The sequence below is a fragment of the Manis pentadactyla genome, chromosome 1, assembly GCF_030020395.1.
Source record: "Manis pentadactyla isolate mManPen7 chromosome 1, mManPen7.hap1, whole genome shotgun sequence".
NCBI classification, from domain to species: Eukaryota; Metazoa; Chordata; class Mammalia; order Pholidota; family Manidae; genus Manis; species Manis pentadactyla.
The window spans coordinates 235,156,908-235,167,787 of record NC_080019.1 but is presented as its reverse complement, the minus strand read 5'-3'; the positions used below and the strand labels follow the sequence as shown (position 1 = coordinate 235,167,787).

Below are 10,880 nucleotides of genomic sequence, written 5' to 3'. Positions count from 1 at the left end.
ATCTCATGGCCTTACTGACCAACACCCAAGTCTTCTCCCCATCAGGTCTGCCCCCAGCACGACTGCTGGCCTTCCCCCTTCCAGCCTCCTCCGCCCTGTGCACAGACATTGCCCTCCCAGCGCTGCCCCCAGCCACTTCTCTTCATTCTCTGCCACCCCCAGCCAGAGGGATGCTGCTCCCCAACACACGACGCCCTGGTGGCTCGCCTCCCTGGGCCGCTCCACTGCCTGGCATCTGATGGGGTCTTCGCCCCCACCCCGCCACAAGCTTCCCCCTCTGTCACCCCCACAGGACAAGGTGGTTACTGCTGGAGTGTGTGAGCAGGGAGACAGGGCCTTTGTCTGCAAAGCCAGCCCTGGTGCCCGGGGCTGCCCCTCCTGCCGCTGTGGGCAGCTCCCGGCAGCCACGCCCCAGCCTGGAACGCCTGCCCCAGCTGTGCTCCGGCTTCCTCTGGCCTCTGCTCTGCTTTGTTTCCAGCATCAAGCTTCCCCCTGACCTTCCACAGCTCAGCACAGAGCACTTCCTTGAGGACACCTCCCTGTAGTCCCCGTGGCTGGGCTGCCCTCCTCACCACTTGTCTTTTCTTGTCTGCTTCCTGAGGGCAGGGGCCGAGGGATCACTGACAAGGACAGAGGGACCCCAGATGTGGGTCTGATGGCTGAATGTGGGGGACAGAGACCCAAGCAGGGTAACTCCCTTCAGGGGCAGGGGAATGAAGCAGGTCAGAGCTGGCTTGGCTCCCCTCCGCCCCCCGGGTGACGTTCTCCCACAGCCAGGACAGGGCGACCTCTGAGGGTGTTCCTGCTCCCAGGCTTGACACTGCCCCTCACCCTCCCACCCCCCAGGCGTTCTGCAGTGGGACAGGGACTGGACCTCAGGATTCTAATCCCAATCCCCTGTTCATCCCCCCACCCCCAACCATACCCAGGAGGACTGTGACCCAGAACAGGAGAGGTGCTGGCGGCTGGAGTCCACTGCCCTTGGGAGCAGGGAATGGGGAGTCTTCCGCCCTTGCCTGTCGGAACAGGGAGGGGCGGGCTGGCTACCAGCCCAGCTAGGGAAGATCAAACATCCACCTCCCCTGCTCTCCCTGGGTGGGCAAGGTGAAGCAACTGGCACTGCTCCGCTGGGGACACATGGGCTAGTAGGAGGAGCACAGTGAGCCTCATCTGTCCCCAGAGGTTACATACAACTGCTACTGCTGTCCCCTCGATATGAGGGAGGCAAGGTCCCTGGTGCTAGGGGAATGGAAGTCCCCTTGCTCCCAGTGGCCCTGCCCCAGCAGGTCAGCTACAAAGTGGGCAGTCCCGGGCCCCCAGCAGAGTCACACGGAGACACAGCTGAGCTCAAAACTCATGGGAGACCCTGCATTCTCTCAAAGGCCCTGACCCGGCGCAGACAGTTCAAGCACAGGAGCAGTTGTTTTATATTTAATTTATAAAAGAGACCCCAAAATAATAATAATAAACCATCCAGGGCCGGGGGAGTAGGGTTAGGTCCCCCCCAAGGTCTGGCTGTGACCCTCTCCCTCTCTGGCAGGGAGAGAAGGGGCCTCCCAGGGGACTGCCCTTCCCCCTTAGAACAGGGGGGTGAGGGCTGCTACAGACACCCTACTGGGCATCCCAGGGGCTGCCTCCAGATTTGTTCATCCACCCCTTGCAGGCTCCTGCCTGCCTGACAGCTGGGTGAGAGACCCCTATGAAGTCCAGGTGAGGGCCAGGGCTGCCACAGCCAGCAGGCCAGTGGGGTGGGACCCAGCCCAGGCCACACTGGCACGGCCAGCAGCCCGCCTGCGGTCCCACTGGCACTGCTCGCCACCCCAGCCTAGGTAGCATTGGCAGCGAAAGTGCATCTGCAGGTGGTTGAGGTCGACCCAGCTGAGCTCCCCCTCTGGTCGCAGCCGGGGCTCACCTGGGGCGTGGGTAGGCACGAGGCGGAAGCTGCTGGCACTGAGGTGCAGGAAGGTACTGGCGCTGGGGTCGCGGCGCACACAGCGCCCATGGCCATGGCACTGGGCCCAGCTGCAGTACTGGGCGGCCCAGGACACGTTGACTACGTAGGGTACCAGCAGCCGTGTCAGGTAATCCTTAAGGTACTGGCAGGTCTCCTGGGGGTAGAGGCAGGATCAGGGTCAGCAGCCTCAGCCCACAGGCCCAGCTGGGAACTCTGGGCCCACACTGCAGAGCCGCACCTTAACCGTGCTGCCGAGAAAAGGGTAGGGGCAGAGACCAGAGCCCACTGGGGCAGGTGGGAAAGGGTAGAACTCAACAGTTGTTCAGGATGGCATGTCCCCTTTCCTGGGGGCGTCTTCTCTGTTGGGACCAGGGAAGCCTTGGGTGGGGGGCAGACAAGGGGGTCAGACTAGGTCTGCCCACCTTGAGGTTGTGGCCCAAAGTCCCACCTGCCTGCCGCTTGCAGACTCAGCCCCAGATGGCTGGGTGGGTCTTACCGTGCTGGTGGTGTAGCCTGCGTCGCCCCAGAGAATGACGCCGGCCGCGCCCAGGGCTGCACTCTCACCAATGGTGGAGATGAGATCCATCTGTGGTGGGGGCAGGAGTAGCGCATAGGGTGAGGGCAGGGCAGGCATGCCCCAGCCTGTTCCCACACGCTGACCCTGGGTGGAGGCTGTTTCACTTTCTCCGTAAATGTTTAAGCCACTTCCACCCCTACTTTGGGCCTCCAGCCCCCAAGCCAAGGGAGGGCCCACTCGAGCCTAGAACGTATCTGCCCTGCGGCCTCCAAAGTCAGACAACCAGGCCCAAGTCCCTGATCTGCCCTGGCTTTGCTGGGAAGCTTTGGGAAAATGTTTCAGGATCTCTGGGCCTCATTTTCTTATCTGCCAAAAGGAGATAATAATGCCTTCTTTTCACACAGTTACAGAAAGTGAGGTGAGGGGATGTAGGGGAGCCCGCAAGCTGCGGGGCAAGAGCCTGTCCCCTACCCAGCAAACCCAAAGGCACAGCGATTCCCTGAGACGGACGCCTAGGCACGCACCTCGCTGAGCCCTGTGAGCCTGCGGCTATAGGTGGGCCGCGTGAAGACGTAGACGGGGAGCGCATGGTCCACGTGGTGGGTGTGAGCCACACGAAGGGCCTCCTGCACCCGGAAGCTGACAAAGTTGCGGCCATGGACAGAGGAAGCAAGGGTCTCGTCCAGGTAGACAGAGGGGAAGAGGGCCGTGCTCTCAGCCCACAGCCAGGCCAGCTGGTCGTTTCGGGAGACCTCGACGTCAGGGCAGCGGCCCGTGTAGGTCTCCCAGTTCTGTACGTAGTCGTGGTTGTAGCAGTCGGGGAAGAGGTAGAAGCCCCACAGGTGCCGGGGCCGGACCGCCTTGACAAAGCGCAGGGTCTCCAGCATGAACTGCCGCGCTGCGAACTCGAACTCGTACTGCGCCTCCTTGACTACGCGGTCCAAGGGCCAGTCAGGGTGGCGATTAGCTACCAACTGGCGTGACACCCGGCGGTACACGTCCTTGTCCTGCCAGTTGCGCACCCACACGGGCCGCCAGTCCTCCCAGTCGATGACGGCCAGCCCCGCGGGTTCCTGCGTGCGCACGTAGTGCTTCACGTGGTCCTGCAGTGCCTTCAGGTGTGCCCACAGGCTGCCGTTCTGCGGCACGCCCCCGTGCACAGAGCGCCCCGCCGAGTCGAAGCGTGGATACAGGCCCAGGCGGTCCCGGTAGAAGATGGTGATGTTCTGGTTCACGAAACCCTCATTGGGTGAGGCCTGCACGTCAAAGGCCTTCAGGTCCAGTGGCACTTTGAGGCGTGGGCCGCAGTCCTGCGTGGGCACATCCCATGCTACCACAAAGGGTCGTCCAGTGAAGATGGGTGGCGCTGTGGGCTTGAGCTCTGTGGCCCATGCCACTGTCAACACCAGGGCCAGAGTGACAGCGGCACCCAGGCCTGCCCACATGCTGGGGGCTGCAGGAAGACGGTGTCACCTTCCTGGCACCAGCTCAGGAACTGGGGGGTTGGGAGAGAGCACATCAGTAGAGAATCCTGGGGGTGCCCAACCCTGACCCATCCGCACTCCCAAAGCCCCCGCTCTGTGCGGCACTGTGCCCAGGCTGCTCGGACGTCCCATGACTGTAACAGTGGAGACCATAGGCCACTGTGGAGCAGGCAGCCTGAGGCTGGGCAGAGACTGCTGTTAGGCCTATGACCCCTCTGAGAATTGGTGAACTGAGCTATGGACTCGCTGCCCATAGATATCTACATGCTTGCACACCACCCGGGACATGTTTTAGGGAGCCCTGAGCCCGAGGCCCACTCTGTGCCCCGTGAAGAGTTCTGGGTGCAGAGAAACGACCTCTAGGTGAGGCAGGGCCCAGCGCCTGAGGCGGCCAGGAGCCGGTGTCGGTGTAGCCCCGGCTCAGCTGTCAGGACTTGTCCTGCAGCGCACACTCGCCAGCGAGATGGCCCGCGGGGACAAAGGGGCAATGCCGACCAGTCACGCCCGCGCGCTGTCGGGAACGCGCGCGCCGCGGGCCGGTCAGGTGGAGCTCACTCCGCCCGGCCTTTGTGCGGGACCCCGCCCCCGAGCCGCACGTGGGGCCCGAGCCCCGCTGGTGGGGGTGGGGTCCCTCCGCCGCCTTCCTAAGGGCGTCCCCGGGGGCTACGAACCCAGCCCATAGGGAGAGCCACCAGGCTGGCGCTGCCCGCCCTCACCTTGCGCGGGGCGCCGCCGGGACCCACGCCTCGGCCGCCGCCATCCCTGGCCCAGCCCGGGTCGCTCCGGCAGCTCGCCCAGGCCCGGCCCGGCTCGGCGCCTCTGCTGGCTCCGGCCCGTGGGCCCTTTAAGAATCCAGCGCGGAGGTGGACCGGGGCGAGACTGGCGGCCCGGACGGGGGAGGTGTGTCCGGATTTCGTGCCGCCAAGGCCGCGTTTCGGGCTCCAAGGCCCCCAAATCCTCCGCGGAGGAACGTGGTAGCCCATCTAGGACCGGGAGGCCCCTCTGGACGGGGCTTGCTTCTGGAGGCTAAGCCGCGAGCGTCCGTCAGCTCAGGAATGCTCCCCGCATCTCGCGACCGGTGGTACAGTCCGTCCGCTCCGCGCCGCGGCCAGCCGCTTAAAGGGACCGCATACGGGCCGGGGGCCGGGGAGGGAATAAAGGAGGTGGCGTTCCTCCGCCTGGCCATGAGGAGGTGCTGTGGGACCCCGAGAACCCGGTGGGGGCAGGCTCGGACCTGGCCCTGCACCCATGGGTGTAGCCCCAGCCCGGAGGTTCCTTTGTGTGGAGAGGGACGCTGACCAGGGCCGGTTCCCGGCGCCCCCGGGACAGTAATGCCTGTGCCCGATGGATCAGAGCTCCCCTGCCCCGCCCCCGCCAGTCTGGGAAGGGGGGCCGAGAGCCCGCCTCTTAGCCCGCCCTTCCCTGGAGGGCCCATGGTGGTTGTCCTGGCAACACGCGCTGTGGTCGCTGCGTGGCCCGCCCGGCTAGGGGCCGGCAGAACAGCGGGCCCTGGGGATAGGGCGCCCCCATGCCCGCGACCCCCATCAGAAACAACCCAGTGCCTGGGCTTGCGTGCCCCGCTGCCCAGTCTCTGGGGGCCTGTGGGAGCCCCTAAGGCATCCTCAACTCTTGAGGAGGCTGCCTCCGGCAGAAGTCCTGGATGGAGCGCGGGGAGGGCTGCCCGGCATAGGGGCTTCCCGGCCCGCAGCCCCGCCCGTGGGCGCAGGCCTGGAGCTGGGCCGCGGCGAGCCTCCCAGCCTCTTAGACATCTCCCTGTGCGGGGCTCGGCTCCCAGAGCCCGGAATGCCCGTCGGCCCACTGCTATGGGCGGAGAGGCGCGGAGCGCGGCCGCACGGGGTGCAGACTGCCGTGTGCGCGGGCTCACCTGCGTGGGATAGTCGCCCAATGGGTCGGCGGCCTCCCGCCTCCCGGGGTGAGCCTCTCAGGCTAGGCTTGCAGGCGCCAGCTGCTGCCCGTAGGGCAGCCCGCCGGCGACTTGATAAACCCCCATCCCCTCCCACCCGCTCCCGCCTCCCATCCCAGCCCTTTCTCCTCACTTCCTGCTGCCCCTCCGACAGGAAAGGGCCAGGAACAGGCGCGGGGGAGGGAGCTGCCTTGACCCTGTTTCCCTCCGGCGTGCCCTGCTGGCTGGCTGCCCTCCCCACCCCTCCCAGAGGCCCTGGCCCGGCCAACTGCACCAGGTGACGGGAAGGGTGTTGGGACCCGCTCAGGTGCCAGTCTTCCCTGAGCCGGCAGCTTCCTTAACACTGGAAACTCTCCTCCCCAGCCTGCCCTTGGGGCTGAGGCCCAGTCCAGTAGTGTGAGGGGCCCCAGTGGTGCTGGTGCTATGGGGAGTCGAACTATTTGGGAGATGCTTGGCTTATGGTACCCCAAAGCAGGTGGTGAAGAAGGGAACCAGCCCTAAGAGGGGTCGGTCGGGGAACTTCTAGGAGCTGTCATTTTTTTTCCACCGAGTGGAAGTATCCCAAGCGTGACAGTGGCCAATGTGTTGATGTGACTGTGGGGGTGGGGCAGGGGCAGCGGCTGGGAGGGCTCTGCCAGGTGCTCCGCTAGAGGACATTCCTGGGGGGCTTTCACCTGAGATGCGGCAGAGGAGGGAGTCCTTACAACAAGGGCGAGGAAAGGGCTATATTCCCACAGGAAGGGAGTGCCCATAATGTGGCTGGCCCTAGGGAGGGCTGCAGTTGGGGCCCAGCAGACCTGCCCAGAGGTGCAGACCAAGCTGCACACCGTCTGGTCACCCTAAGCCTAGCCTCGTCTCTCCCACTGGCCACTTACCTCCCTGACGCCAGGACCTCTCTCCTAACAGAAGGCAGGGTAAGATGGGCTTGGTTAGTTGGGCACACCCTGGAGTCTGCTCTGAGGACAAGGAGTCCAGCACAGGAGGGTGGTGTCCAGGTAACACCATGCTGGCTCGACAAGGGGCACAGGCCTTAGAAGCTTCAGGAGCAGAGGGCCCTGGGGAAACAGGCCAGGCCAGACTGTCCCAGGGCAGGGACATTTCCTCAGGCAGCCAGCAGGAAGGAAGTGAGCACAGCCTAGTGGGAGGGGGTGGGGAAGCACTGCCCTGACCCCCATTGTTCCCAGCTTTGCGGTCAGGTCAGCAGGGGCAGGCCCAGGACAGGGAGTTCCCCCTCCCTGGGAGGGTGCTGATGGGAGATGGGATACTATCTGGTATGGCAGAACCCTGGCCCTGGGGCAGTCAGCAAGGGATGGGGGACAGTAGAGAATGGCAGTGTCTTTTTGGGAAAATGTGAAGCTACGCAAAGAATACCAAGTCCAGGCTTCCTGGTATGATCCTGCTTTGACCTTGACAAATTTAAGCTTCCAAAAGACAGACCAACTTCCCAGAGGCAGAAGACTGTCTCTGAACTCCCTCCCTCATAACTGGGAGCAGGCTGATGGCCAAGGGCTAGGTCTAGCAGAGAACCAGCCTCAGAGCAGGCCCTGAGAAATGTAGGCTGAATGTCCACACAGGCCAGGGCAGGAGGGAAGGGAGGCGCCCAGTCCACTCTCCTGGTGGTGTCCACAGGTACTCCCAGGAGGCAGGCAGGTCTGGGCTCAGAGCCTGGGAATAGGCCAGAGGTGTCGGGGGCACCCACCTGGCTGCCGTCCACCTAAGGCTGCACTTTGGAGGTCCTTGGGGTTCAGGCTGTGACCTCCTGTAGGATCAGCGGGCACTGCTGAAGACAGGACAACTGTTGTAGTCCTATCTGACCTCACACTCTCACCTCAGATCAGGAGGTGGGGCCCACTCTCGTGAAGCGTCCCAAGGCCTTCTGATGCCTGGGCCCTTACCTACAGAACACAGACCTGCACTCTCTGGCAAGGTCTGGGTGTGCGGACTGCCACCTGCTGGTCGTGGCTGGGATGGGGGCAGGCTGGGCTTTGGCTTACGCTGGGTCTTCTTGGAGATGGGGGCCACCAGAGACCTAGAGAGAGAGCCCAGGTGGTGGTTCAGACGCTGAGTGTCACAGCCCCAGATGACGCCACTCTCATATGCAGGGTCTACAAATAATTTTATTGAAACTGAACAAATAACAGCCTTCCTAAACTGGGGGCCACCCTCCCCAGGCCATTTCCCACACTCTTGAAGCACAGAGCTTGCGCAGTGATAAGGAGTAAGTAATTTCTATGTGGAAATCAGGCTGCCCCAACAACATCATGGCCTAGACTATTTTCAAACATCACATTTAGAGCATTCGCTTCATGGCTGATCTTTCTGTCCCTGCCCAGGGGCTCCGGTACTTGCCCTTGGCTGATCCTCAAGAGACGACTATAGTGTAGGGAGAGGGTCACTGGCACCAGACCTAGGGTGCTGTCCCACACCAAAGGGTGGTGGACGGGCTCCTCCCAGTGGGGAGTGGGCATGGGGCTGGTGCCAACGCAGGGGGGACTAGACCAAAGTAGGTAGGTCAGGGCAAACCCCACAGGCAGAGGCATACACAGTCCTTCCTGTCCTCTCACCCTGGGGATGGGGGAGCAATAACTAGCTGCAGTGGGGTGGGGTAAGCCCAGCCCTGGGTGGAGGGAGAGCCTCCCACACCAGCCTCTGCTCCTGTTAACTGCCAGAAGAAACTGTACATCCATCTGGGCAGAGTGGGGTGGGGGACAGATGAGCGGGCAGGTAGGAAGAATCAGGCTTGTGCTGCCCCCAGCCTCTGTCCAACACAAAAGGAATCGAGGTAGCAAACGGCTGAAATGCTCCAAGGAGGGGGTAAGGTTATTAAGTGAAGGGAAGGAAGCTCCCACTTGTGTATAGTTCCTACAGCCCAGAGGCTGGAAAAAGGCAGATCTTGCTTGTAAAGTGCTGTAGCCCCTAGTAGGGCTGGGCCTTAGGCAAGCTTGGGAGAATGCAGGCCAGGCAAGGGCACAGGAGCCAGGCATTCCTAAGCAGCATATGCCCTGCTGTGTGCCTTGTAGGGCGTGCTGGGGCAGGTGGGCCGGTAACTCAACCATCAGCCTCATCAGCCTCACCAGCCACCAGTTCCTCCTTGTCCACACAGAAACCAACACCCAGCTGACACTGCAGGACTGGCCGCTCAGAGAGGGAGGTTCCAGGCCAATGCAGTTTATTCAGGGTCTTGAACCCAGCCTAGGTTCCAGAAAGGATGCCACACCTTGAGCCTGGGGGTTTCTTGCTGGGGCAGGAGGTGCTTTTGCCTGTGCTCTGCAGGCTCACACCTCATAGAGGATCACAGGGAAATCCACGTGGATGCGGGGGGGATCCAGCTTCACGATGCCCTGCCGTGGAAACAGAGGCTAGTGAGGGCCAGCTCAGGGCCCCCATGCCAGGAAGCCTTCTTGCTCCTCCCACTTCCTCCCCCAAGACCCCCACCGTGACAGCAGACCCAGGCTGGGTCTACCTCCACATGCTCACCACAGCATCTGTGACCACCGCCCAGCCCCTCACCTGAGGAATCAGGTTCTTATGCACTCGCCTCAGCTTGGCCCGCTTCTGCCCATTCTTGGTGACGATTGTCTCCTCATAGAATTCGTGAGCCAAATCCCCATCCTCATCATAGAACATGGAGCTGTGCACAGGGAGAGGGGAACAGGCTGGGCTGGAGCCCCACCACACACACAGCAAATGCCAGGGGCCACAGGGAACTGTGCCCACACCCAGATGGGGAGGGACAACCTCAGTGGGACAGAGGGAGGGTAAGACCCCAAGAGAGGGACCATTCCAGAACATACTACCTAGGCGCCAAGGCCAGTTCTCATCACTGGTTTGTTCAGCAAAAGAAGCCATTTCAACATCAGGCCCTTGGCTTCACCCAGGACTCTTGAGTGGGCAGGACTGTGGTCCGGGTAGAGCCTCACTCCAAAAAAACACTGCTGGCTCAGGGCCAAAGCCTGAGACAGGAGATGCCTGAGCTAAGAGGGAGTTTAAAGTGGAAAAACACAGCATCCTCCCCACCCACCCTTGGCGGCTGGTGCAGCCAAACTGCTAATACTGGATCTCCCTAGTATCTCCATCCTAATTGCCAGCATCACCGAGTGCCAGACCCCAAGGGTCCACTAGGGCCAGACTAACCAAGTGTCCTGTCTGGGCCCCTGGGGGTAAGGGTAGATGTCTGTGCTCCACATCTAGAGAACACCCCTGGGTGAGGGGCCTTTCCCGCAGACCCCATCCCCATACTAAGGCCCGGTCCTGCTTTCCCCACCACTAGCCTCACAGCCCCAACCCCGACGCTGTGAGCACGGAAACAGCGAAACCTGAGGGTCATTATCTCCTGGAAGACATTGGGATAGGGAGGCTAGAAGCCATCAGCTTGCAGGACGGGCTGGAAGGAATGAAAGGACGGAGTCCTGAAGTCACGGGGAGGCCCTGCCCAAGGACAAGCCTCAGGCCCACTCTTCCCGTAGGGAGGCCTTCGGAGCGGCCGGGCCGACGGGAGCCTGGGCTTTCCCCGCCCCTGGCTCGTCTGGGGGCCCAAACCCGTGGTCGTCCTGGCTCGGGGTAGGCGGGCCGGAGCTCCCCAGGATGTGGGGCGCCCGCCCGTCCTCCCCCGGGCTAAATCCGCTCCCTTACCCGCGGCGCGTGAACACGAAGGGGGGCACGACTCGGCTTCGCGGCCGCACCAAAGCTTGCTCGACGACCGCCGCCTCCGGGCCGCCGCCCCCCGCCGCCGAGGCGAAGGGCCACAGGCCCCGGGCCTTGGAGCCGCTGGCGCCCATGTCAGGGCCGCCGGCGCATGGCGGGCCCCGCCGCAACTTGTCTCTCAGAGGCCCGTCGGCGCCACCATGCCCGGCCTCGGCCTCTTCTTGCAGCAGCCGCCGCCGCCGCCGCCTTCCGCAGGCTCCTGTCGCCACGGAAACCTCACTTCCGCTTCCGCACGCTGCCCCTGTGATTGGCTGTTTCTTTCGTCTGTCCGCGGGGTAGGACCAATAGCCACCCTCG

At 63.0% G+C, this 10,880-nt stretch overlaps 2 protein-coding genes across 5 annotated transcripts; both read right to left on the bottom strand.

Annotated features, from left to right (window-relative positions):
* Positions 1-1,409: 1,409 nt before the first annotated feature.
* On the bottom strand, positions 1,410-7,825 carry HYAL2 (hyaluronidase 2). 3 transcript variants are annotated; one of them, XM_036877866.2, is made up of 5 exons: positions 7,786-7,825; positions 7,579-7,674; positions 2,996-3,966; positions 2,451-2,540; positions 1,410-2,108 (listed from the first exon to the last, which is right to left on the bottom strand). In XM_036877866.2, exons 3-5 carry the CDS (start codon positions 3,914-3,916, stop codon positions 1,698-1,700), a joined length of 1,422 nt encoding a protein of 473 aa, XP_036733761.1. In that variant the 5' UTR covers positions 3,917-3,966; positions 7,579-7,674; positions 7,786-7,825; the 3' UTR covers positions 1,410-1,697. The 3 variants fall into 3 exon arrangements, with proteins under 3 accessions (XP_036733761.1, XP_036733759.1, XP_036733760.1); XM_036877864.2 differs by lacking the exons at positions 7,579-7,674; positions 7,786-7,825 and adding exons at positions 4,672-5,150; positions 5,841-5,910; XM_036877865.2 differs by lacking the exons at positions 7,579-7,674; positions 7,786-7,825 and adding an exon at positions 5,841-5,969.
* Positions 7,786-10,797, bottom strand: TUSC2 (tumor suppressor 2, mitochondrial calcium regulator). Of its 2 annotated transcripts, XR_005023194.2 has the most exons (4): positions 10,512-10,796; positions 9,390-9,510; positions 9,097-9,220; positions 7,786-7,908 (listed from the first exon to the last, which is right to left on the bottom strand). XR_005023194.2 is itself a non-coding variant. In XM_036877912.2 (3 exons), exons 1-3 carry the CDS (start codon positions 10,655-10,657, stop codon positions 9,155-9,157), a joined length of 333 nt encoding a protein of 110 aa, XP_036733807.1. In that variant the 5' UTR covers positions 10,658-10,797; the 3' UTR covers positions 7,979-9,154. The 2 variants fall into 2 exon arrangements, 1 of the variants encoding a protein (XP_036733807.1); XM_036877912.2 differs by lacking the exon at positions 7,786-7,908 and having other exon boundaries at positions 7,979-9,220; positions 10,512-10,797.
* Positions 10,798-10,880: the final 83 nt, after the last annotated feature.